This window comes from Apodemus sylvaticus, chromosome 1, assembly GCF_947179515.1.
Source record: "Apodemus sylvaticus chromosome 1, mApoSyl1.1, whole genome shotgun sequence".
Lineage (NCBI taxonomy): Eukaryota > Metazoa > Chordata > Mammalia > Rodentia > Muridae > Apodemus > Apodemus sylvaticus.
In genome coordinates this window covers 25913235-25940038 of record NC_067472.1, presented here as the reverse complement: position 1 = coordinate 25940038, position 26804 = coordinate 25913235, and the positions used below count along the sequence as shown (strand labels likewise).

Below are 26804 nucleotides of genomic sequence, written 5' to 3'. Positions count from 1 at the left end.
ATTAATGTGGGCTATTATTTTAAATAGGAAAACCTGTTCGAGTTACTTTCAAAAAATTACTATTCTTATACCTTAATTATCTGTGAATTTAATACCTAATCAGTTAAATTATCCTGTAGGTGAACTGATGAGGCCTCTAAATAGAGAGATGACCAGGACATCATCTGTACTCTCCTAATTTGCACACTGGCTGCTGAATGGGACCCCTTACCTCCAGCCTCGAGCTCTTCTCTGCCCTTCACACCATTTCCAAAGACTTTGCTCAAACACATTCTGCACTGTGTTACTCCTAAGAAATAAAACCAACACACTTTCCTCTCTCTGGCTAAACAATCCGGTCAAAATAACCTAGCTATTTTTCCTAAGAAATAGCTGTTTCCAGGAGATACAGCAATACACAGATTCAAACAGGTTACCCATCAAATACCCCGCTTTCTCCTACTTACTGATGCAAATCTATTTTATCTAAAACTCTGCAGCTGTCATAAGTTCTCTTTAAATTGTCTTAAACCTTAAAAACCACCCAGTCCAAGCCCTAAAACCCTTATCGCTGGCCCAGCTTTATTTTCTGTATCTGAGAATTTCCTGGGATTCTAATTGGATGCGGCTCCCCTCCCACTGGACAACATATCTAACAAACATACAGTAAGGAAAACATCCTGGCTGTCTCGTTAACAAGCTGGTGTTCACTGTTTCTAGGTCCTCCGTGTGGTAGCTCTTCACTATCTCAGACTAAACACAGCCAACAAGCAGATGTCTGTGATGATTATGGGTGCACGGGTACATCTACTGGGATGATCCATTCCGTGGCTACGTGATCATAAGTCAATTATCTTACATCAGTTACCCTAAGCCACAAGTTAATTCCCTGAGAACTGGGTAGCCTTGTAGCTATGGCCATGACAATTAATATTCTAAAAATGTCAGGCAGAGGTGGAGATAGAAATTTAAGTTCCAGCTCCTTCCCTAAGAATTTCAAAGTCGGGGCGGGGAGGGGAGCAAATATTCATTAAGTGGGATCCTGCACCTTTTTGAAAGGCTGTGAGGATGGCTGATAATGAGTACTCTAGAGCCAGATGTGACATGCTCCTTTTTAAATGCTGCCTTTTGTATGGTGAAGGATTGCGTGTGTGCATCAAGTATTCACAACAGAAGTAGACATGAATACTCTGATGCCACACCCAGCTCAAGAACCAGAATAGCTATGCCCTTACAACTTCCCATTCTAAGACAAGCACACTCTAGTATTTGGAAGAGATGTGGTCCAAGGGTTGAGTCTATGCGTTATCTAGACTTAGTTGTGACACAGTGTAAGGCATGTCACTCTCGCAGACAAGCTGGCAGGGAAGGCCCCTTGGAGACAGAGCCCTTACCCCTCTCTCTCTTCCCACTCATTGGTGCCCTGGAGCATCTCCTCCACCAGATCTTCTAGGATCTCATCCCAACTCTCTTTTCTTTCAACTGTCAAATCTCCTCCATGTAATTTGTTTTCTTTTAAAAAGTCTTCACTTTACCTGCTCACAACCTGACCATCTTGCCTCCCTCCTCTGTGACAATGGCAAATTTAGTAACATGTGACTTACTTGTGAGACTCCTATGTCCTCATCACCATAGGCCCTTTGTAGTGCATTTTCAGATCTTAACTCCCTCACCCTCTGGAGTGTCTGGAGCGTGTCCCAGACAATGTCAAAAACTGCACAACTACAGCAGCGATCAGTTCATGGCTACGATGACAGGAAGCACTTCTTGACAGCTCAGTAGCAGTAAGAGCCTTGTCCTAGCATGTCATCTCCTGTACGCATGGAAATTCCATACCAGAAGAAAAGCACATCTGCTTCCTTCCCCCAAAGAGGCATGTCTCTGGGAACTAAGAGATCACCAAGTATGTTTCATAAAAATGGAAGTACAAAAGCAATTAAAATGGTGATGTCATATGAATTCAGCCACACAGATAGACATATTGAGATGTTATTTATGATGAAAGAAATGGAGACTATCACCTCTCATGTTACCAGGCATATGAAATAAATTCATCAGCAGACCAGTCTTCTCTTCCCATTCAAATACCAACCTGTCTTGGGGGATTTTTAAACCTTATCCTGAGTGAAAGAAAGTATTATGACTTCACATCTGATGTCTGGTTAAAAATAATAACAATAATAATAATAATCATTATTATCATCATCATCATCTAGCCACTGATGCACTGATGCAGGGGGTTTTCTCCAGCATTCAAGAAGCTTCATGAAAGAGGGAAGGGGATAAAAGGACGGTAGTGATAAATGACCTTACAGCACACACTCGCTTCTCTCAGGCCGCTCAGCAAGTTTCAGGGCTTCGTGCATGCCCGCAGCAGAGAGCTTCCGGTTGATATTCCGGTACTGGCACTGGAGTAGGCTACGATAGGTGGTCCTCAGGTCCCGGTTGAAGAAGGCATATATAAAAGGGTTAATGAGAGAGTTTGCATAGCCCAGCCACAGACATGTCCTCTCCACCCACAGCGGGATGCAGCTACAGGAAGTGCCACAGATAAAGGGCCTTGCTGTGGACAAGAGGAAAAATGGCAGCCAGCACACAGTGAAGGCTCCCACGATGATCCCCAAGGTAGTGGCTGCTTTCTGTTCCCTCTTGAAGATGGAGATGTTTTTCCTTTCGTGTTTGAGCAGTCTCGAAAGGTTCGCACACTCTTCCACCTCCTTCTGGAGCTTCACCACACCATTCAGGGAGATGACACTCTCCGGCTGCACGCGTGGGAAGCCTGGGAACTTGTGCTTGGCTGCGCTCTTCCTGGCGGCCTTGTAAATCTGATAGTACATGAACAGCATGACCGACATGGGGATATAAAACGCCACGGCGGTGGAGTAGATCGTGTAGCCAAAATCCTGGCTGATCAAGCACACTTTGTCATCGTTCACATTCTGAGCCCATCCGAAGAGAGGAGGTAAGGTGATGGAGGCAGAGAGAAGCCAGACCGACAGAATCATTTTGGCCATACATTTCCCATTCTGCCTCACGGGGTAGGTGAGGGGCCTCGTGATCCCAAGGTACCTAGCAGAGAGACGGAAAGATAAGAACTGAATACAGTCATCACTGGCCACCCATGGAGTGCTACCAGCCAAGCTCTAGTGGCAATCCTGGAACTCTTACTTGCATTTTCCAGAAAGGTAAATGGAGGCACTGGTACCTTACCTATCTTATTCCATGTCATTCCATTGGACCGAACCACTGTCAGGTTTAAATACCCTTTTGGTAAAGTTTGCCCATGTTTTACTTCCACCTTGTAGGTTCTGATAACCCAAGCAGCCGAGGAGGTAAAGATGAATTGCCTACCCTCTCCCAGTGACGAACATCGTTAAAACCAGGCAGGGCTAAGACATCACTCCTCAAATGCCAAGTTGTGGCACATCTTCACAGCTTAGTAAGAGGTCTGTCACGCTCACATTACATGCCCACTCATCAACACAGTCTTAATTCTGGCCAGCATTTAATGCCTTCTGATGTCCCCTTTGCAGCGGAAAGGAGGTTTACCCACAGGATGACAGTTTTGTGAGCAACCCAAGAACTCTTAAAATTTGCAAATGAAAGTAGGAGGTGATTATTTTTATTGCCACAAAATTTCCACCAACAGCAACATCAGAGCATCATTCTTTGAAATTAAAAGCAGCTTGCCTTATGCAGTTTTGAGATGGATCACAAAAAAATAAAAAAGGGACAGGTCTCACAAATGGTAGGGGAATCCAATGTCTTCCACCATGTATGCTTCTAGAGAGACAAAGAATGGGCCTATGCTGTTTTATTATGTTTTTGTTAAATCAGGGATTAACAATGCCAAAGGGACAAAGCTGTCAGATAGACAAAAACCAACATGGTGAGCTGTTTGGCTAAAGGCTTAATATTTGTAAATATTTGGAATTTTTCTCTGTATATTTAATAGCCTTGAGGAGAGCTTGTCATTCTGGTGGTTTTTTGCTTCTGTTACGCATATAGAAGATACACTATGGAAACACACATGGAAGCAAGTTTCCAGCTTGCTAACCAACAGCTCTTTTTCTGAAAGTTTTCAATTAGTAGTTAAAAACTATTTAAAAAAAAAAATCTGCTAATGCTCCTGATGCTTAAGTTATCCCACAGGAGTTCAAAAGTCGTGCTCTTTTTTGGTGAACATTATTGCATCATTGCGTCATTTACAAAACAGAGATGTGGTAAAAAATAAACAAGTCAGATTTGCTTATTCACCATGAGTATCTATCTCTTCATCCTTCAACAAATATTCCATTTCTGGAACTGGCTCTAAGATCCTTATACACCAAAGTTGTCCAAATCCTTTATGTGGGTTTCACATAACCTACACACACACACACAGTCACACATGCACACACACAGAAAGAGAGAGAGAGAGAGAGAGAGAGAGAGAGAGAGAGAGAGAGAGAGCTGTTGACAGTTGACATAAATCATGCCTAGATGACTATAAAGATATAAACACTCTGTAGACAGTGTCTTGCCATACTGTGATCCTGGCAAGAAGACAAATCTGTGCATGTCCAGGACAAATACAAGCATGTAGGCTGTGGTTGGCTGTGTCTACCAATGGAGAAATCACAATACATTGTTATTTTGTGTTGACCATATTAATATGTTGGCCATAATAATAGAGCTATTTACATACCCAATAATTCGTAAGTGGAGTATACAGCAGTAAATTAAAATGACAAAAATCTTTGAAAGCAGCACAAAGTCCAATCCTGGGGAACAGAGGGACGGGCTGTAGCCACAGTAAGTAGAATGGGGTTGTCTGTGCCTTCTAGGGACTGAGGTGTCCATCCCATGGTTCCTCATTTCACAGGCTTGGTGCCTCCACTCACAGTAAAAGTTACCTATAACCAGGGGCTTATGAAGTTAGTACCATGTTTTGGCTCCCGAAAAGATTTTTTAAAAAAAGACAAACAAGAAGCACCCACACGCACCACGAAGGCCAGGACACCCCAAGAAAGACATCTAAGCATCTGCCGCAGGTACATCTATGATGGGCGAATTGTGATGGAGAGATGGGAAAGATGGAGTTTCAGTGAAGACATCAGAGAGAAAGTGAAGCCTAAGGGTTTGAACAGTGTGCAGAAAGTAGAACCAGAGACTCAACTGTGATGAGGTGCAGGAATGAGGAGCCCGTGTAACCACCTGAGACCATGCCGAGGTCCTGGCTCAGGCTGCTGCCAAGGGCCATGGCTGGGTCCATGGTCCTACTGCAGCTGAAGTCTGTGCCAATCAATATCTGTGGCCCAAGTAAACACAGGAGGTCAAGTGGAAATCCATCACTTGACTGTCACTGGAAACATCTGGATGGCTGCGATGTTGCAGGGGTTGGGGGAGGGATACGTGTGACCTGAGTGTCCTGGGAAGTTTTTGGTAGTTCAGTGGGTGATGGATGTTTGTAATCATTTTATGAGGGTTGGATACAAGTCCTTAATGGTCTTGGTCAGGGAGGATACAAGGTAAAGGATGTTAGATTTAAGGTCTCTATTTTTTTTCTTTCTCTCCTAATATTGTGGAAAGGGGGTAAGAAGGGATGAAAAGAAAAGGAGAGTTATAGACTGATAGGATAAAAGGGTAAATTATTGAATCTACTTTTAAACTAAAAAGCATTAACAAGCCAAATAATTTACATTTGTATGGATTCTGTATAGATACAAAATTAAGATTTTTTTTGCTATAACATACTGCATATGTTTCAACTGCATATGTTTATTTAAGGAATTTGACCTATGCAACTCATTTAAAAATGTGATTAAAGTTCTAGTCCTTGAAAGCTACTGTTACAAACTGTTTAGGATAATTAATAAATGCAAGTTAGTATTTAGTCCATCAAACTTATGGTCATGTTAGATACTAGTATAATTAATTACAAAATCATGCTTTCTAAGTTGAACAGACAGTAAACAGATAGAAACAGTGCTGTTTGCATATTCAGATATACTATAGATAGAGAGATGGTCTCCAAAAACCTCAGAGATCTACAGAATATGACATTTGAACATCTTTTATTAATAAAATCATTTTTTGACAGTGAGACATATCAACTCCTGGCACCACCCCTGAAGTGGAAATTTCTGGTTTCTTTGGAGACCCGGTTATGTCCTGTGGTGTTTTTCTGTAAGCTGTCTTATGAGAGGATATTTCGCTCAAGCAGACATGTAAGAGGATGTTTTGCTGAAGTTGACACATGAGAGGATGTTTTCCTGAGGCCGACAAGTAAGAGGACGAGTGACAAATGAAAAGAGTATAAATATAAGGATCCAATAGATAGTGAATGACGCTCTTGCATTGGTACACCTTGCAGCACTTAGCTGGTCTTTACTGATCTTTGTTTATCATGACTTCATAGAGAGGAACTCGTCAAAGAACTTCTCATGGTACTCCTGCTGCTTCTTGCTACTTCCAAGGACTCATATTCAGTAGAACCTCGCGGTTTCTTCTGGACCAAGACTCTGCTACTGATTCATGTTCAGTGTTTGATAATTGGACCGGATTGCTTCTACTGATTCCCATTTAATGTTTTTTACTGAACTATTTATATCCTGACAGTGAAGATTAGAATTTCCCTCAAAGAACTAATTCTAAAGAGGTTCACATCACCCTGGTCTTATCAACCATCTTTCTCTCCTACCTCTGGTCAGTGGATTAGAAGGGATGTTGAAGTTTTAAGAACACTTATTGACGTACATTTTGAAAATCTAAGTCTACACACCTCCATTCCGTATCAATGAGAATCAAAGAACCTCCTTATGGAGGGCCTCAAATGTGGCAAGCTAGTCACCGAGGAAGAACATCCCCCTGCCTCAAGTACAGACATCATGCTCTTGAAGCTGTGGACAAGCAGGACATGGAATAAGTCTACAACCAAGCTTCTTACGGATAAGGTAGGCAGGTCCTTCATACTTCCTGCTTCACAGAAAAGTCTGTTAGATATACTGGGCCAGAAGGCCAAAGATGATGCTCTAATGACACAGAAGAACCTTAGGTGACTATCCAAGTAGCCAGAAACATCTGACATGTCTATACTTTTTGAAACTGTTTGCTCTGCACTCCCTGTTTACTCAAGTAATATTCATACTTCTCAAGTCTCTCGTGGGGTTGAAGACCAGATAGTTATAGTCTCCCAATTAAGCTTAAGTCGTTTTGGATTTAAGATAATAATTTAAGATCTAAGAAGACATTTTTAGGTTGGTAAATACAAGTTATAAAGTGAATTAGGTACAGAACTTTGAATTCACCATGATAGAGAACAGAGTACCTTCTCCAAGGTTGCCAAATACAAGGTTGCCCTATGGACTAGACATAGGGCATATAATTCTTACCTGATAGTTTTCATAATTATTCATATTGTGTACAGTCAATTAATGTTAGAGAAAAAGCCTTTTATTGGACTGTGATGGGAGAATATAGGGATAATCTCGTGTGTGGTGTGTAAAAGCATCACCTGTCAATAAAGAGCTGAATGGCCAATAGCAAAGCAGGATTAGGCGGGATTTGGAGGGAAGAGATAGGAACTCTGGAAAAGAGTGATGTGCAGCAGGATTTGCCACCCAGACTCAGAGGAAGTTGGACATGTGATACTGAGGAGAGGTACCAAGCCACATGGCAGACATAGATTAATATGAACATGATAATTGATTATGAGCTAGTGGAGAACAATGCCTAGCTATAAGGTCAATGGCATTTATTAATAAATATAGTTTCTGTGTAGTTATTTGGGAACTGGGCAGGCAAAAGAAAAAAAAAAAAACCCAGAGGGTTACAGGAAGCTATTCCCTCCATAAGAAGAGAAAGGGAGGTGACAGGAAACTAGGTACAACCTTCAAAAGCATGACTCGGTTCCTCCAGCTACTCCTAGCTCCTGAAGTGTCAAAAGGTTCTTGAAATTGTGCCACCCTCTGGGGAATAAGCGCACCACACAAGCCTGAGGAGGACACTCCATACTATTGTAACAATACTTTATCTGAAATTCAACTTTCAGTGAGGTTCCTGTGTATTCTCTGCGCTTCGCTGACGGTCAACCAAGAACAACAGACACACTGTGTGATAACTGATTGCATGGTTGATCCTTGCAGGCATAGCTTGTCTAATGTAACACTTTAAGACTATAATTACTGAGCAGTTCCCAAGCAGTTTAGTGAGAAAGGGATATTTTTCAAAAATCTATGTCATGTATTCCTAATGTTCTTCTGTGTATTTGTCTCTCTCTCTCTCTCTCTCTCTCTCTCTCTCTCTCTCTCTGTGTGTGTGTGTGTGTGTGTGTGTGTGTGTGTGTGTTCACCTAGTAGATAGTCACTGTAGAGAATATTTCTGGTTCTAGTTTGTTTCTGCATTTTGATTGCAAAAACTATACAATGGTTGTAGAAGAAAATAAAGAGCTATAATAAAATGCTTCATTGCAAAAGGTATATACAGAGAAGACGGGGAAAAGGAAAATATAAATGGAAAGGAAATGTGAAATGGGATTTGGTTTATGTGGAATTATTCTAACTGCAAGCTATAGTAACAAATAAATGGAAAATCTTAAAACAAAACAAAACAAAAAACAAAAAAACAAAAAAACAAACAAACAAACAAACAAAAAAACCACCCTGAAAAGCTACCTTGCACAGATAGGAGCCTCAAGATTGGGCTGATCTGATCTTGCCATAAGGCAGAATGCAGTTGCTCCACTAAATGTACGTGTGGATCTGCTTTAACTTAACCAACCAATACAAGGTTCCCCAAGAGCTAGAGAACTGAGGTTAGTTCACAGTTTCCCAGGTGATCATGAGGTGGTGCGGATAGATCACCCATCGTTTACTTACGGGGTAAGGGGTTTGACTTAGGAAGTAAAACCTCCAGGGAGACGATAGAATCACTCAGGACAAATTTTATTTGGATGACTGCAAAATGAAAAGGTTAGCACTCCCTGAGTTCACAAATTCTTAACCATTTATTAAATGTAGTTCAAGTGTACCTATGTTTTCTTCACACACCCGTGGCCAGATGAAGAAACTATTCCTCAAGCTCAATTGAAAATACAGTCTTTCTCCTGTCTAGTATAGAGAATCCACAAATATTTGTGATCAGAGATTAACCAATGGAGTGCTAAAGGATATCTCAGAATACTGGACAAGATTGCCTATGCATACATGTTAGCATGCTTAACACATTTCAGGGGTGGAAGCCAGACTGTCGCCTGCCCTCAGTGCACAAATCATGTTCCACAAACACTGCCCTGCTTCAGTTGCATGCTCTTAAGTTCTTATATCACATTCTACAACAAAAAGGCTGTTCCTCCTGCCCTGGGCGTCATCTGATGAAACCTTAGAAATGTTAAAATCAACTGAACAATAACATGCGTACCCCTCAAGTGTTCCCTAAAGCTTCTGTATATAAAAGAAATAAACAAAAATCAGCATCTTATATGTAGATGAGTAAAATTTAAATACTATAACGAAGACTACATTATGTAAGAACTAAAGATTTTAAATATTGGTGAAAGGCTTTAAAAAAATATTCAAGGCCACATAAAGAACTTATAATGCTATAAAAACCCATAAAAGAACAATTGAATCCATGAAGAAAATATTCTTTCCTTAATAAGAATATCTAGTACCGCGAATGTGTCAATTTTCCTTTAACAACCTTATGAACATCATACAGTCCAGAGCTCGTGTTAACTTGACCAAATGACTTCACAGTTTGGGTCAATGTGTAAAAACAGACATGTAACCTGAAAAGGAATACCAACGTGATAACTATCTCACTGAAGCTAGTATAAAAGCTACTAGAATAAATTTTTCTTAATTTATTTAAGGTGCAGAGCTGCATCTCGATGGTGAAGTTCTTACTTAGCATGCACAAGGCCCTGCACTTAATTGCAAACACCACAGAAACTAAAAACTACAACACACAAACCCCATGAGTCATTGCTTCTTGGAGTTTTTGGCTAAGAGCAGGTGTGATGTCCCATAAATTGGTTGAAAATATTGGGGGGAGAGTGTACAATGCGACATTTTAAAATCAGTAATAAGAGGTTAAATACCCATGCGTTATGATGACTTACTGGCAAGCAGGGTAAAAGTACCCCTTGGTTTTTCTCTTTCACCATATTATATACAATCCCAAGTAGGTTAAACATTATTATGCCAAAAATTAAACTGAGGACAACAATAAGAAAATATACAGATTCCTTCAACACAGAGTGACGGATTAAGCTCACACACAATATAAAATATTGAACTATAAATAATACATTTATAGTCTTTTTACCTTTTCTCAGATGATAGGATATTTATTTAAGTTGCCAAATATAAATATACTAGAAATTATGAATGTAACTATTAATAGTTTTTACAACTATTTCAAAATTATTTCTACTGTATGTAAATTATTATTATTAAAAAAAGAGCTCCTTATTACAAAAAAAGGGTAAATATAGGCGCAATGATTTTTATACACTATGTAAGTTTACCCTTTGAGCTATTCAAATGCTTATTTCTCTGCCTTTATATCTTTTAAAAAATATTTATCTTTAATCTTTGTATACAGTCCAGTCCTTATCCCTGTCCAGGTCTGCCCTCGGCAGTTCTTCATCCCATTCTTCCTCCCCCTGCCCCCATCTCCAAGAGGATGTCCCCACCACTCCCACCACCTCCACCCCAACCAACCCCCAAACCCACACCACCTGCCAGGCCTCTCTACTCTCTGGGTCCTCAAATATCTCAGGAGTTAGGCGCATCTTCTCTCACTGAGGCCAGACCAGACAGTCATCTGCTGTATATATGTCTGGGGCCTCATATAGCCTGGTTGGTGGCTCAGTGTCTGAGAGATCTCAGAGTGTTGAGACTGCTGGTTTTCCTATGGGGCCATCCTCCTCCTCAGCTTCTTCTAGCCTTTCCCTAATTCAACCACTGGAGTTCCTGGCTTCAGGCCATCGGTTGGTTGTATCTGTATCTGGCTCTTTCGGCTGCTTGTTGGGCCTCTCAGAGGGCAGCCATGCCAGGCTCCTGTCTGTAAGCACACCATACCCTCAGTAATAGTGTTAGGCCTCAGAGCCTCCCATGAGCTGGATCCCAATTTGGGCCTGTCACTGGACCTCCTTTCCCTCAGTCTCTTCTCCATTTTTTGTCCCTGAAGTTCTTTTAGACAGGTACAATTCTGGGTCAGAGTTTTTGACTGTGGGATTCCTGTCTTTCTACTGGAGATGGATTCTACAAGTTCCCTTTCCCTATTGTTGGGCATTTCATCTAAGGCCCTCCCTTTGAGTCTCTCATCTCCCAGGTCTCTGGTATGTTCTAGAGGGTCCTCCACCTCCCACCTCCCAAGGTTGCATATTTCTATTCATTCTGCTGGACCTCAGGCCTTCATTCTTGTCCCCTCCTCCTCCCACAATACCCGATCATTTTCCCCTTTTCCCTTCCCCTTCCCTCTCTCATGAAGGTCCCTCCTTCCCTCTGCCCTCCACAATTGCTTTCTTCTCCCTTCCAAGTGGGATTGAAGTATCCTGCAGCTAAATCGGCAACCTACAGATTGGGAAAAATATCTTCACTCCCACATCTGATAGAAGGCTAATACCCAAAATATATAAAGAACTCAAGAAGCTAACCTCCACAAAACCCAAAAACCCAAGCAAAAAATGGTGTATAGCACTAAGCAGGGAATTCTCAAATGGCTGAGGAGCACTTAAAGAAATGTTCAAAGTCCTTAGTGATAAGGGAAATGCAAATAAAAATGACCCTGATATTCACCCTTATACCAATCAAAATGGCTAAGATCAAAAATTTAGGTGCAGCACATGTAAGTAGAGAAAGAACAACACTCTTCCATTGCTGCTGGGATTGCAAACTGCTACAACCACTCTGGAAATCAATCTAGAGGTTCCTCAGAAAATTGGAAATAGTTCTACCTGAAGACCCAGCTCTACCACTCTTGGGCATACACCCAAAAGATGCCCTACCAAGCCATAGGGGCATGAGCTCCACTATGTTATGGCTTGTCTGTGATAGCCAGAAATGGGAAACAACCCAGATGTCCCACAATAGAAAAATGGATACAGAAAATATGGTTCATTTATAATACTCAACTATTAAGAATGAAGGTGTCATGAGTTTTGCATGTAAATGGGTGGAACTAGAAAATACCATCCTGAATGAGGTAACTCATACCCAAAGGGGCCTGCATGATACATACTAAGAAGTGGATGTTAGCAAAAAAAAACACAGAATACCCAGGATACAGAACTCAAGAATCAGTTTACTTCTTATTTAAAAGAGTAAATAATAACAGTGGTGGTGGTAGTGGTGGTGGTGGTGGTGGTGGTGGTGGTGGTGGTGGTGGTGGTTGGTGGTGGTGGTGATGGTGGTGGTAGTGATGGTGTCTGGAGAGAAGACTCTACAATTTAGAGCATTTGCTGATCCTACAGTAGAGGGCCACTTACTATTCATAGAACTCTCACTGATGAACAACAAAAATTCCAATAAAATTGTTGAAGTAACTGACTGTGGTGGTTTGAATAGGTGTGTCCCCCCCCCTCCCCCGTAGACATGTGTTTGACTGTGTGGCCCACAGGGAGCAACACTTTTAGGAGGTGTGTTCTTGTTGAAATAGGTGTAGCCTTATTGAGAAAATGTGTCACTGTGGGGGTAAGATTTGCGGTCCTATGTTCAAGCTCCCCCTAGTGTGGAAGAAACCTTCCTGCTGGCTGCCTTAGGATCAAGATATAGAACTCAGCTCCTTCTCCAGCACCATGTCTGCCTTCATGCATCCATACTTCCTGCCTTGATGATAATGGACTGAACCTTTGAAACTGTAAGCCACCCCTATTTAAATGTTGTCCTTTACAAAAGTTGCCTTGGTCATGGTGTCTCTTTGCAGCAATGAAACCCTAAGACAATGACCAAAGATGAAAATACTAGCAGTCAATAAACACTTACATATGTGTAAACCTTTATTTATAATCAAAAAGAAGCAAATTTTGAGATGTGGTATATACTATGATGTTTTCCCAAGGTGTAAGAAAGACAAAATCTATACTGGAAAACTAGGGAAGCAGTAATACCATTGCTCCGCTACAAGAGAGGGCTGAGACTGAGGGTGGAGAGCAATTTGTCAATTAATGTCCATGATTATCTATTTACCCTTTGGCTCAGAAAACAGACGATGAAGAATTTATCTTGAGACGGTTGTATAAAACCAAATGACTAATCTACAAAGATGTTTACGAAAGACAGAGGGGGAAAGGTGCCATTTAACACTTTGACAAGAAATTACATAAATCAGTGTATCTCACACACCAGAATGTGATGAGATGTCATCAGTGATCCAAAGGCATTGTATACATATATATTGAGTGACATAAAAAACAAGAAAAGAAGAGGGGATGGAAAACAACACCTGGCCCTCTAGGATAAGTAACAGATTATTATATCACACACTGTCTGGATGTTCATGTTAATAGAAATTTTATCCTAGTCGTACAGGTTTTGATGATTTTAAATTTCTCTTTACAGTGTTTGCCCTCAAAGGTTTTGTTTGTTTGCTTGCTTGCTTCTTGCTTGCTTGCTTTATTTATTCATTTTATATCTTGCTCCCTGCCCCCTCCAGGTAGCCCCCTCCCACAATCCTTCCCCCACTCCTCCCCGCTTCTCCTCTGAGCAGGTGGGAGCCAGTGAGCATATAAAAATGCTATTTTTCACTTTAAGAACAAAATAAAATATTTAAGATGATTATAACATTCCTAAATAACCTAAAGGCATCTAACAACAGAGACAAACCAGTACATAAAATCCTTTGAAAGTGGATAATTAAATCTTATATTGTTTTATTTGATTAGCATGTCAAAGTGTTTTATTACATTCACAGATTTGCACAATGGAACTCACAAGTATTTAAAGTCCTATAATTAACTATATTAAGCAATACTGCTATTCAGGGAAGTACTTATTCAAATTATACATTCATTCTCCCTAAAGCTTATATAGGATAAATTTTACCTTCAACATGAAGAATGAAGAAAAATAGGAAAAATCATAGATGGATTCTGAATATTCCTTAATTATCCACAGTTAATGTTTATAACACTAGCATTTAATTAGAAAGCAAAGTATTTATGAAGCCTTCAGAAACGAACCTTAAAGTACATGTAAATGTTAAAATACATTTGATCTCTGGGACAAAAATGCCAAAGTAATAAATAATTGAGAAATGCAAGCAACTCACATCAGGAGTTCAACTGAAGTAGGCGACTGAAAGAAAGAGGATTAAGAAGCTATAATCCACACAGAGAGGGACTGGAAACAAGGTAACTCCTCTGCTTTGCCTCCTGCTCTAGCGGTATAGAAATGTAGATAATGGCCCTTAATTAAATGGCTTCTCCTGCACTTCACTGCTGCAGGATAATATCAAGAAGTATAGGAAAATGGGTGGAATTGTTCTAAACTAAGTTCATACATTCAGAAAGCCTCTTCTGCAGACTCCCTCCCTTTGGGGAAGAAAACTCCAGTCACAGGAGAGGTTCCCCAAATTGGTCAATGTCATGAGCAGCTTCTGAAACATGAGCTTCTAAAGCCACCTTTCTCTTCCCAGAAAGTTGGAAGATCCAAGAACAACTGTGTACTTGGGTTGTCTACATGGGGTCTTCATTGCAGACACAGGCAGGGATCACAGGCACTGTACTTCTACTCCTGTATCCCACCTCAGTTTCCAGTGATGGTGACTGACCATATTTGTAGTCTCATCCGCTTCTGTCCAAGAACTGCACTAAAGTCTTAGCTTTTTATGTCTTACTAAGTTGGCATGACTCTGGGTATGTAATACACAACAAGGTTTTGTAATCTTTTCTGCCACAGTTCATATTAATAAATATAAGAAGTGCATTTATGTAATAGACTAAAACTGGTATCTAAATATATATATGAATCTGAAATAAAATTCTCCAAAAATACCTGACAGTACAATTACTATCTCCTCTCTTCCGTTGCATGCCATACTATTTAAGACTTTTTAGTGTGTCTTTGTGTGTGTGTGCCCGCATGTGTATTCACATATGTGCATGAACATATGAAGGCCCTAGGTTGACTTCAGGTGTCTCTTTGATGATCCTTCACCTTATCTTTTGAGACAGGATCTCTCACTGAACCCAGAATTTGCCAAATGACTAGACTGCTGGCCAGCAAACTCCAGGGATATGCCTCACCCTCACCAACTCTAGGGTTATAGAGACCATGACTGTCATAGTTACCTGGGTGCTGAAAATCAGGTCCTCGTGTCTACACACTAGGTTCTTTAGCAACTGAGGTATCCCCAACCCCTATTTCAAACCTTCTAAATGTTGATTCTATTTTTTTTCTATATGCAGTGCTGAGGATCAAACTGAGAGTCTTCTGCATGAGAGCTAGTGTTCCACCGTTGAGCAACATCCTTAGTCTTTAAGTGCTTGATCTTAAGATATAAAAATTGATCTCATAACCTAATAATGGATTATGATGTAAAATTGGAGAAGTAATAGTTAGTGTTTAATAAATATATGGAAAGATAGTCACCACATATCAGGAAAGAAATACATGTAGAAGGATAATAAGATGCCTTGCCATTTAGGAGAATTAAAGATGATAATGATGATGATGATGGTGATGATGATGATGATAACTAAGGTCCATAATGTTCTATTAAGAAACAACTACAGTTCTCATACACCACTGGTAGGAGGGTCACTTGATCAGATAACTTTGAGAAAGTGTTGCTGGGTCTGACCTATAAAACTTAATAATATACATTCTCTGATCCAGTAATTCTTCCGGATAGGGAATGAAGCTTATCCAAGGTACCACATGTGTGTAAAGAATGTTCATAGAAGCACAATCTGCCACAGGCCCAAATGAAGCCATCTTACTCTACAAGATAGAAGCGAGCACCGGGCTCTAAGTACAATGGAGCTCTAAGTTGCAGCACGTTGACAGGATGGGAGCCTCTGAAACAACATGAATGAATCATCTCCAGCTTAGCTATTGGTATTTGCTTCCCACAAACACTGCTGAGCTAAATCATCCCAAAACAAAAGAAAGCACATACTTTAAAAGTAGGCAAAACTAGTGTACTGGCTGGTTTTGTGTGTCAACTTGACACAGGCTGGAGTTATCACAAAGAAAGGAGTTTCAATTGGGGAAGTGGCTCCATGAGATCCAACTGTGGGGCATTTTCTCAATTAGTGATCAAGGGGGGAGGGCCCCTTGTGGGTGGTGCCATCCCTGGGCTAGTAGTCTTGGGTTCTATAAGAGAGCAGGCTGAGCAAGTCAGGGGAAGTAAGCCAGTAAGAAACATCCCCGGATGGCCTCTGCATCAGCTCCTGCTTCCTGACCTGCTTGAGTTCCAGTCCTGACTTCCTTTGGTGATGAACAACAATGTGGAAGATGTAAGCTGAATAAACCCTTTCCTCCCCAACTTGCTTCTTGGTCATGATGCAGGAATAGAAATCCTGACTAAGACAAATGGGTACCAGCATAGTGGGGTATTCCTGTGACAACCTGACCATGTTTTGGGGAGGACTGTGGAAGGACTTTGGAACTTTGGGGTAGATGATCCATTCAGTGTTAAGAGCTCTGTGGAATGTTCTGTAGGAGCTTGGAAGATAATGTTGGGAACATTGCAGAAGATGGAAGCCTGGCTTGTGAAATTTCAGAGGGAAGATTAAAGACTCTTAAAGGGACCATGTTTTGATTGTGAAGATTTCTGTGGCTTTGGTTAGCTGGGGCTGAAGAATCAGCTGTGAGTAACAAGATACCAGAACCACTAAAGCAAACCTTTGTGTTACTGGGACTATTGATGCTGGTTAGCTGGAGCTAAGAAATTAGCAGTGATTAAGAAGAGACCAGCATCACTGCGGTGAAATCTTCTGGGAAGTGTTTTCTGAGAGCACAGTGGCTGTGTTCCAGAGATAGCCACAGTTGTATTTTGTGCTGTGGCTGAACTTGGTACTGTGTAAGAGTCACCCAGATGGTTCTGGTTTTGAAGGCATGAAAGGGTCATGAAGAGCAGCTGAGGCTCTAGGCACGGTGAAAGGCCACGGAAGGCCACTGGTGAAGGTGCAGCCTCAGTTGCAATTGATGGCCCAGGTCTTGAAGGGGTCATGCATAGTAGCAGAGGCTTGTCACCATGAAGAGAGCCTATGAGCGGCTATTCGTGGAGCCTAATTACAGTGGAAGATAGCAGCGTTTTGGAGATGCCAGTGCCATGCGATGACCACCAAGAACAGCAGCAGCAGTGGAGTACAGGCAGCTGGAGCCTAGAAGACAAGCTGCGTGCTACAAAGGGCAGAGCTAGAGAAGTGACCCAAGCCCTTGGAGGAGCCCAGAAGATCGTGAGTTGGATCCCAGACATTGAACCATTGGAGTTTGAGTTTTGTTTTTGATTGTGACTGTGCCCTGATATGTTTCCCTCTTGAAGGAAGAAAGTATTTTAGTGGAGCCCACAGTTAAGAGACTTTGAATTTTTAAAAGACCTTGAATTTTAAAGATATTGTGTCCCTTCCCCCCACAGCATTTAGCTGTGACCCTCCTGGCTGGCAACCCCCACCCTTTCCCTGGCGTTATTTTCGGCCTATTCAAGCTGCAGCATTCCTGGCCTACAGCCTCCACCCTTCCCCTGGCGTATCTCTGGCCCTTGTTCTGTTGGGAACAATACAACCGCTTTCACCTTAACTACCAAGGCTGCCTCAGCGCAGCTCCACCCGGAGACCAGCAGAAAACTGCATGACTGAAAGCAGACAACCCGCCGAGAAGAAGATCTAACGAACTCTTGGCCATTTGGGGGGCAGGGTGGTTTTTCCAAAGATTATAAATATTGGCTAATTGATAGTAAAGTCAGTCTCTATGGGCAACTGTCCTCTTGACTCATTTCTCTTTCGTCCCCTTCCCGTTAACCTCAGAATTCTCTTCCAGGTATTCCGGTTTGTATGTGGCCGCTGGCGGCAACAATATTGGATATTTTAAAGTGATTGAACGTTTAATATGTAAAGACTGTGGGACTTTTAAAGTAATTTAGATCTTGGGGATGAATAAGAAAGTAAGGGTTGAGGCTTGATAGTGATGTGTTTGTGTGTCAAGTTGACAAAGGGTCAATTGTACTGGCTGGTTTTGTGTGTCAACTTGACACAGGTTGGAGTTATCACAGAGAATAGAGTTTCAGTTGGGGAAGTGGCTCCATGAGATCCAACTGTGGGGCATTTTCTCAATTAGTGATCAAGAGGGAGGACCCTTTGTGGGTGGTGCCATCCCTGGGCTGGTATTCTTGGTTTCTGTAAGAGAGCAGGCTGAGAAAGCCAGGGGAAGCAGGCCAGTAAGGAACATCACTCCATGGCTTCTGCATCAGCTCCTATTTCCTGACCTGCTTGAGTTCCAGTCCTGACTTCCTTTTGTGATGAACAGCAATGTGGAAGGTGTAAGCTGAATAAACCCTTTCCTCCCCAACTTGCTTCGTGGTCATGATGTTTGTGCAGGAATAGAAACCCTGATTAAGACAACTAATCTAAGATGACATAAACAGGACAGTGATTAACTGAAGGAAAGGGGTTTATGAATGGGTAAGAGATTTAAAACTGGGAGTTCTATAAAGTCCTATCTCTTTATCTAGGAATAGTACATACATTTCTGCACTTTCTAAAAAAATAAACAGGCTGTTAGGCTATAATTTGTGCAATGTTCTCGATGCGTGTAAATAATGTTATTTTAATTAAAAATTTAATTACTTTAAAAAAATTATTTAAAAACATACAAAATCTACCATTTGACTTTAATCTACATGCTGATCTGTTCTATAAAACCATTACAAAATGATATTCTGCTATTCCTTTATCGATTTCACCCATGTACCCAAGCTGCGATTATGATTTAGAGCAGCAAACACTCTAGGACTCTTCCTCAAGTACTAATGCAGAGAAATAGAAGCAGGTTAAAAAAGAAGAAAAAACTGTGACAAAATCCAACCAAGTAGGGAAATAAAATAGCAAAGCCCTCCTGTGTGAAAAAAAATAAATTATTATAGAACAAAAAAATAAGAGCTCTTCTTTTCAGAAATACTCAGACTAAATTAAAGCAAATCAGTTAAGTCTACAAACACTTTTAAGATTTATAGAGATCCTTCTGGTTTCCATCTGCACCCAGAGCTGATCCAATGCCACAGCACTCCATACCCAAATACATCCAGGAGAGAACTTATCTCCCAGGTGTGCTGACAAGCCTGTGAACACAGGTAAGACCACCACTTCTGCTCCAAGGGACCAGACCAAAGCCCTCAGGACAAAGAAATGAGAAGCAGCCTGATACAGGATCCTTCCAGTTTCTGTCTGCACCCAGAGCTGATCACATGCCACAGCTCTCCATACTCAAATAACCAGGAGAGAGCTGGTCTCCCAGGAGTGCCAACATGTCTGGTTTTGGTCTGCATCCCTGAGCTGACCCTGTGCCACAGCTCTCCATACCCAAATTCCTCGCAGAGATAACTGGTATCCCCGGAGTACTGACACACAGACTTGCAGGAGGGACAAACCACAGTCAGAGACAGCAAGATCAGCTAACACAAGACATAGCCAGATGGTGAGATGCAAGGGCAAGAGCATAAGCAACAGAAACCAAGGCTACTTTGCATCATCTTAACCCAGTTCTCCCATCACACTGATCAGTGGATACCCCAACACACCAGAAAAGCAAGACTCAGATTTAAAATCACATCTCATGAGGATGATAGAGGACTTTAAGAAGGACTTAAATAACTCCCTTAAAGTAATACAGGAGAACATAGGTAAACAGCTAGAAGCCCTTAAAGAGAAAACACAAAATCCCCTGAAAGAAATACAGACAATCCAGCAGAATCCAAAGGCATGGTGGTTATCAGAATGATGGCAGACACAGAGAAGAATGCTGTAGCAGAGAAAAATGCTGTTGCAACAAAAGAGGTTCTGGCTGAGGCAGCAGCCATTCTAGAACCTGTAGGCATACAGGGGGAAACAAAGCCACCTGCTAAGACCATGGAGGAGTTTATGAGGAACTCTTGAAAGAAAAACAAGCTGCTTTGTAGCCAGCTTCAAGTCTGAACTTCTTACAGACTTTTCTGGCTCAGGAGGATAATACTGACCAGAACCCAGATGCTTTGGCTTTTGAAGATGCAAGTCGACAAAAGGCAACTGAAACTAAGGAGCAGCAGAAGGACATAAAGTCCACATACATGGATCACTTGGTTGTCATAAAATGTGCCCTGTCTGAGGCCTTACCCCAGGTTAAAGAGGTTCACAGGAAGTACACGGAGCTTCAGAAGGCTTTTGAGCAAGTGAAGGCTAAGAAGCGAGTCCTTGAGGAGAAACTTCAATTCGCTCAGAGGTAGTGGGTGCTGCAACAGAAGCCTGCAGAATCTGACAAAGATTTCTGCAGAGGTAAAGAGACACCTGAAGAGGGCTCTGAAGAAGCTTAAAGGATCACATCAGGAACTTGAAACCTTGAAGCAGCAAGCAGGGCAGGAGCAGGAGAAGCTGCAGGGGAACCGAAGCTACCTCCAGCTGCTATGATCCCTGCAGAATAAGCTGGTCATCTCCGAGGCCAAGGTTGAGGACAAAAATGCCAAAGGGCGAGCCCTTCCACCCAAATCTTCCTAAAGGAACAAAGAAAAACATTGTTTTGGCGTGGAGTACCTTTCAACTAAGAATGAAAAGTGATGTGATGTGCTTATTGCTTGAGGAGTGAGATGGTTTAATGATATCTTCAAGAGCTAAGGCATAGGGACTGGAGGGAATTTGGTTAGGATTGAAAGCTGTTTGCGAAGCCTGTTAGCAGATCTTTAGGATGGACATAGTTCGATGCAGCAAACCTGTACGTTGCCTGAAGAACCTGCAACAAGACTCTGTGGCCTAGATTATTGACCCATTGCATGGAGATGGACATTCTGGGAAACCTTAGATTGTTGGAGACATTTATGGGAACAGGAATCAATCTTTTATTAAATACCTCAATTAAAAAAAAAAGAATTACAGAAAAACACAACCAAACAGGTGAAGGAATTGAAAAAAACCAATCCAGGATCTAGAAATAGAAATAGAAACAATAAAGAAATCACAAAGGGAGACAACCCTGGAGATACAAAACCTAGGAAGGAGATCAGAAAAGTCATAGATGCAAGCATCACCAACAGAATAGAAGAGATAAAAGAATCTCAGGTGCAGTAGATAGCATAGAAAACATTGACACAACAATCAAAGAAATGCAAAATGCAAAAAGCTCATAGCTCAAAACATTCAGAAACTCCAGGACTCAATGAGAAGACCAAACCTAAAGATACTAGGAATAGAGTAGAGATTAACAACTTGAAGGACCAGTAAATATATTCAACAAAAGTATAGAAGAAAATTTGCCTAACCTAAAGAAAGAGATGCCCATAAATGTACAAGAAGCCTACAGAATGCCAAATAGACTGGACTAGAAAAGAAATTCTTCCAGTTATGCAATAGTTAAAAGACCAAAAGCACAAAACAAAGAAAGAATACTAAAAACAGTAAGGGAAAAGGTAAAATAACATATAAAGGCAGGCCTATCAGAATTATACTATACGTCTCACCAGAGACCATGAAAGCTAGAAGATCCCAGGCAGATGTAATACAGACCCTAAGAGAACACAAATGCCAGCTGAGACTACTATACCAGGCAAAACTCTCAACTACCATAGATGGAAAAACCAAGATATTTCATGACAAAAACAAATTTATACAATATCTTTCCACAAATCCATCCCTAAAAAGGATAAGAGAGACCTCCATCTTGGTTTCGGGCTCCAGAGATCGGACAGACTGAGGTACACAAACATAATCCGAGGCCAACACCTCGGGGGTCTGAGCCCGACGGGCGTTGGCCTGCACCCAGGCTCTGGGCTGTTCGGGGGGCCATCGGGGTGCCAACCCAGCCAGGAGGTTTTTTTGCCCTGGCCTGCGCCGCCATTTTGCCTACAGGACCCAGAGTGCTCGGGAGGGCAGAGACTGCTAACAAGCACAGCCTGAGGCTAACAAAGTGGGGGCCTGAGCCCCAACAGGCCCTGGACTGACCCCAAGAACTGGGCGGCTTGGTGGGCCATCTGTGTGTCAACCCGCCCAGGAGGTTGTTAGCACAGCAGACTCTCCCGGCGCTTTCCGGGAGCGCGAGCACGCACGCCCACCATCCTGGTCACCTGGCAGACCCAATTAACAGTCATAGCCCTAGGGGAACTTTGCTCGGACCTAGGCTGGGGGGCTTTTGCCTGGACTCAGGGCCTGGGCGGCCAGGCTAACCTTGTGTGCGCCAGCCCGGTTGGGGAATCGGCTGCCCAGCAGAGTGAGCGGAACACAGGGGAGGTCACAGCAGCATACACCGTCAGCGCTCCCTGGGGGTGCACACGGGCTCCATCTGGTCCACAGACACAATCTGGGGCAAGGCCTCAGGCGGGAGCCCTCAGCTCAACTCTCTCTGCTTCCGGATCCAGATCAGCCTGGGCGGCTGCACCACATCCCAAGGTCCTGCAAGAGGCTACAGGGGCTTCCAGGCGGCCAGCTGGGAGAAGTCGGTGTGCTCCAGTGAATCCAGCAGGCCCCAGCGGAAGTCTTCGGGTGCCTGCTTCTGGATCTGAACAGCCAGGGCAGCAGCACCCTGTCTACAGGCAGTGTGGGAGGTAAGCTGTGCACCAGAGGCCAACTGGGAAGGGGCAGCTTACTCTGGTGAGTCCAGCACTGACAAGACAAACTAACACCAATGAGAACTAGATGGCAAAAGGTAAACGCAGGAACGTCACTAACAAAAATCAAGGCAATATGGCAACATCTGAACCCAGTTCTCCTCTACCAACATGTCCTGGATACCCCATCACACCAGTAAAACAAGATTTGGATTTAAAATCACTGGTCATGATGCTGGTACAGGAACACATGAAGGACATACTTAAAGAAATTCAGGAGAAAATGGATCAAAAGTTAGAAGCCCTTGCAAAGGAAACACGAAAATCATTGAAAGAAATCCAGGAGAATACAAAAGCCAACAAGGAGGAAACGCAAAAAACACTTAAAGAAATACAGGAGAACTTTGGTCAACAGGCTGAGGTCATGAAAGAGGAAACACAAAAATCTCTTAAAGAATTACAGGAAAGCACAAACAAGCAAGTGAAGGAGCTAAGCAAAACCATCCAGGATCTAAAATCAGAAGTAGAAACAACTAAGAAAACTCAAAGGGAGACAACTTTGGAGATAGAAAGCCTTGGGAAGAAATCAGGGGACAGAGATGCAAATATCAACAACAGAATACAAGAGATAGAAGAAAGAATCTCAGATGCTGAAAATTCCATAGAAACCATGGACTCAACAGTTAAAGAAAATGCAAAATGCAAAAAGCTTGTAACCCAAAATATCCAGGAAATCCAGGACACAATGAGAAGACCAAACCTAAGGATTATAGGCATAGATGAGAGTGAAGATTTACAACTTAAAGGGCCAGCAAATATCTTCAATAAAATTATGGAAGAAAACTTCCCTAACCTAAAGAGAGAGATGCCCATGAATATACAAGAAGCCTACAGAACTCCAAACAGACTGGACCAGAACAGAAATACCTCCCGTCACATAATAATCAAAACACCAAATGTTCTAAACAAAGAAAGAATATTAAAGGCAGTAAGAGAAAAAGGCCAAGTAACATATAAAGGAAGACCTATCAGAATCACAGCAGACTTTTCACCTGAGACTATGAAGGCTAGAAGGTCCTGGGCAGATCTCATGCAGACTCTAAGAGAACACAAATGCCAACCAAAACTACTATATCCAGCAAAACTCTCAATCACCATAGATGGAGAAACTAAGATATTTCATGACAAAACCAATACCCAATATCTATCCACAAACCTAGCCCTACAAAGGATAATAGGAGGAAAACACCAATACAAGGAGGGAAACTTCACCCTGGAAAAAGCAAGATAGTAACCTTTCATCAAACCCAAAAGAAGTTAAGCAATCAAATTTAAAAAATAATGTCAAAAATGATAGGAAGTAACAATCACTATTCCTTAATATCTCTTAACATCAATGGACTTAATGCCCCAATAAAAAGACACAGACTAACTGACTGGATACGTAAACAGGACCCTACATTTTGCTGCTTACAGGAAACACACCTCAGGGTCAAAGACAAACACTACCTTAGAGTAAAAGGCTGGAAGACAATTTTACAAGCAAATGGTCTCAGGAAACAAGCTGGAGTAGCCATTTTAATATCAGATAAAATTGACTTTCAACCCAAAGTCATCAAAAGAGACTCTGAGGGACACTTCTTGCTGGTCAAAGGAAAAATACAATAAGAAGAACTCTCAATCCTGAACATCTATGCTCCAAATGCAAGGGCACCCTCTTTCGTAAAAGAAACTTTATTAAAACTCAAAGCACACATTGCACCTAACACTATAATTGTGGGTGACTTCAACACTGCACTTTCTTCAATGGACCGATCAGGAAAACAGAAACCAAACAGGGACACAATGAAACTAATTGAAGCTTTGGACCAATTAGATTTAACAGATATACATATAGAACATTCTATCCTAAAACAAAAGAATATACCTTTTTCTCAGCAACTCATGGTACCTTCTCCAAAATCGACCATATAATTGGCCACAAGACAGACCTCAACAAATATAAGAAGATCGAACTAATCCCATGCCTCCTATCAGATCACTATGGAGTAAAAGTGGTCTTCAATAGCAACAAAAACAACAGAAAACCCACATACATGTGGAAACTGAACAATATTCTACTCAATGATACCTTGGTCAAGGAAGAAATAAAGAAAGAAATTAAAGACTTTTTAGAACACAATGAAAATGAAAACACAACATACTCAAATCTATGGGACACAATGAAAGCAGTGCTAAGAGGAAAACTCATAGCCCTGACTGCCTCCAAAAAGAAAATGGAGAGAGCATACATTACCAGCTTAATGACACACCTGAAAGCCCTGGAACAAAAAGAAGCTATTTCACCCAGGAGGAGGAGAAGGCAGGAAATCATCAAACTCAGGGCCGAAATCAATCAAGTAGAAACAAAGAGAACCATACAAAAAATCAACAAAACCAGGAGCTGGTTCTTTGAGAAAATCAACAAGATAGATAAACCCTTAGCCAGACTGACCAAAGGGCACAGAGAAAGTATCCAAATTAACAAACTTAGAAATGAAAAGGGGGATATAACAACGGAAACTGAGGAAATCCAAAAAATCATCAGATCCTACTACAAGAGACTGTACTCAACACAACTGGATAATCTAGAGGAAATGGACAATTTCCTTGACAGATACCAAATACCAAAATTAAATCAGGACCAACTAGACCATCTAAACAGTCCCAAAATGCCTAAAGAAATAGAAGGGGTCATAGAAAGTCTTCCAACCAAAAAAAGCACAGGACCAGATGGTTTCAGTGGAGAATTCTATCAGACCTTCAAAGAAGAGTTAACACCAATACTCTTCAAGCTATTCCACAAAATAGAAACAGAAGGAACACTACCCAATTCCTTCTACGAAGCCACAATTATGCTGATACCAAAGCCACACAAAGATCCAACAAAGAAAGAGAACTTCAGACCAATTTCCCTTATGAACATCGATGCAAAAATACTCAATAAAATTCTTGCCAACCAAATCCAAGAACACATCAAAATGATCATCCACCATGATCAAGTAGGCTTTATCCCGGGAATGCAGGGTTGGTTCAATATACGGAAATTCATCAATGCAATCCACTACATAAACAAACTTAAAGAACAAAACCACATGGTCATTTCTTTGGATGCTGAAAAAGCATTTGACAAAATTCAGCATCCTTTCATGCTTAAAGTCTTGGAGAGAACAGGAATTCAAGGCCCATACCTAAACATAGTAAAAGCAATATACAGCAAACCGGTAGCCAGCATCAAACTAAATGGAGAGAAACTTGAAGCAATCCCACTAAAATCAGGGACTACACAGGGCTGCCCCCTTTCTCCTTAGCTTTTCAATATTGTACTTGAGGTACTAGCTCAGGCAATTCGACAACATAAGGAGGTCAAAGGGATACAAATTGGAAAGGAAGAAGTCAAACTATCATTATTTGCAGACGACATGATAGTCTACCTAAGTGACCCAAAAAACTCCACTAGAGAGCTCCTACAGCTGATAAACAACTTCAGCAAAGTGGCAGGTTATAAAATCAACACAAGCAAATCAGTGGCCTTCCTATACTCAAAGGATAAGCAGGCTGAGAAAGAAATTAAGGAAATGACACCCTTCACAATAGCCACAAACAGTATAAAGTATCTTGGGGTGACTCTTACCAAACATGTGAAATATCTGTATGACAAGAACTTCAAGGCTCTGAAGAAGGAAATGGAAGAAGACCTCAAAAAATGGGAAAACCTCCCATGCTCATGGATCGGTAGAATCAATATAGTTAAAATGTCCATTTTGCCAAAAGCAATATACAGATTCAATGCAATACCCATCAAAATCCCAACTCAATTCTTCACAGAGTTAGAAAGAGCAATTATCAAATTCATCTGAAACAACAAAAAACCCAGGATAGCTAAAACTATTCTCAGCAACAAAAGAAAGTCTGGGGGAATCAGTATCCCTGACCTCAAGCAATACTACAGAGCAATAGTGTTAAAAACTGCATGGTATTGGTACAGTGACAGGCAGGAGGATCAATGGAGCAGGATTGAAGATCCAGAAATGAACCCACACACCTATGGCCACTTGATCCTCGACAAA

The 26804-nt window shown here is 41.5% G+C and overlaps 1 protein-coding gene and 1 pseudogene across 4 annotated transcripts in view; one reads left to right on the top strand and one right to left on the bottom strand.

Moving 5' to 3' along the window:
- Positions 1–26804, bottom strand: part of Htr7 (5-hydroxytryptamine receptor 7) — a 105268-nt gene that overhangs the window by 8005 nt on the left and 70459 nt on the right. For 3 of the 4 annotated variants that reach the window (XM_052186772.1, XM_052186779.1, XM_052186789.1), the window contains exon 2: positions 2293–3048. In XM_052186772.1, the coding sequence (XP_052042732.1) occupies positions 2293–3048 (756 nt within the window). Of the gene's footprint in view, positions 1–2287; positions 3049–26804 lie in introns of all 4 variants that reach the window. The other variant, XM_052186785.1, reaches the window with a different exon arrangement.
- On the top strand, positions 19907–20656 carry LOC127684433 (ZW10 interactor-like; annotated as a pseudogene).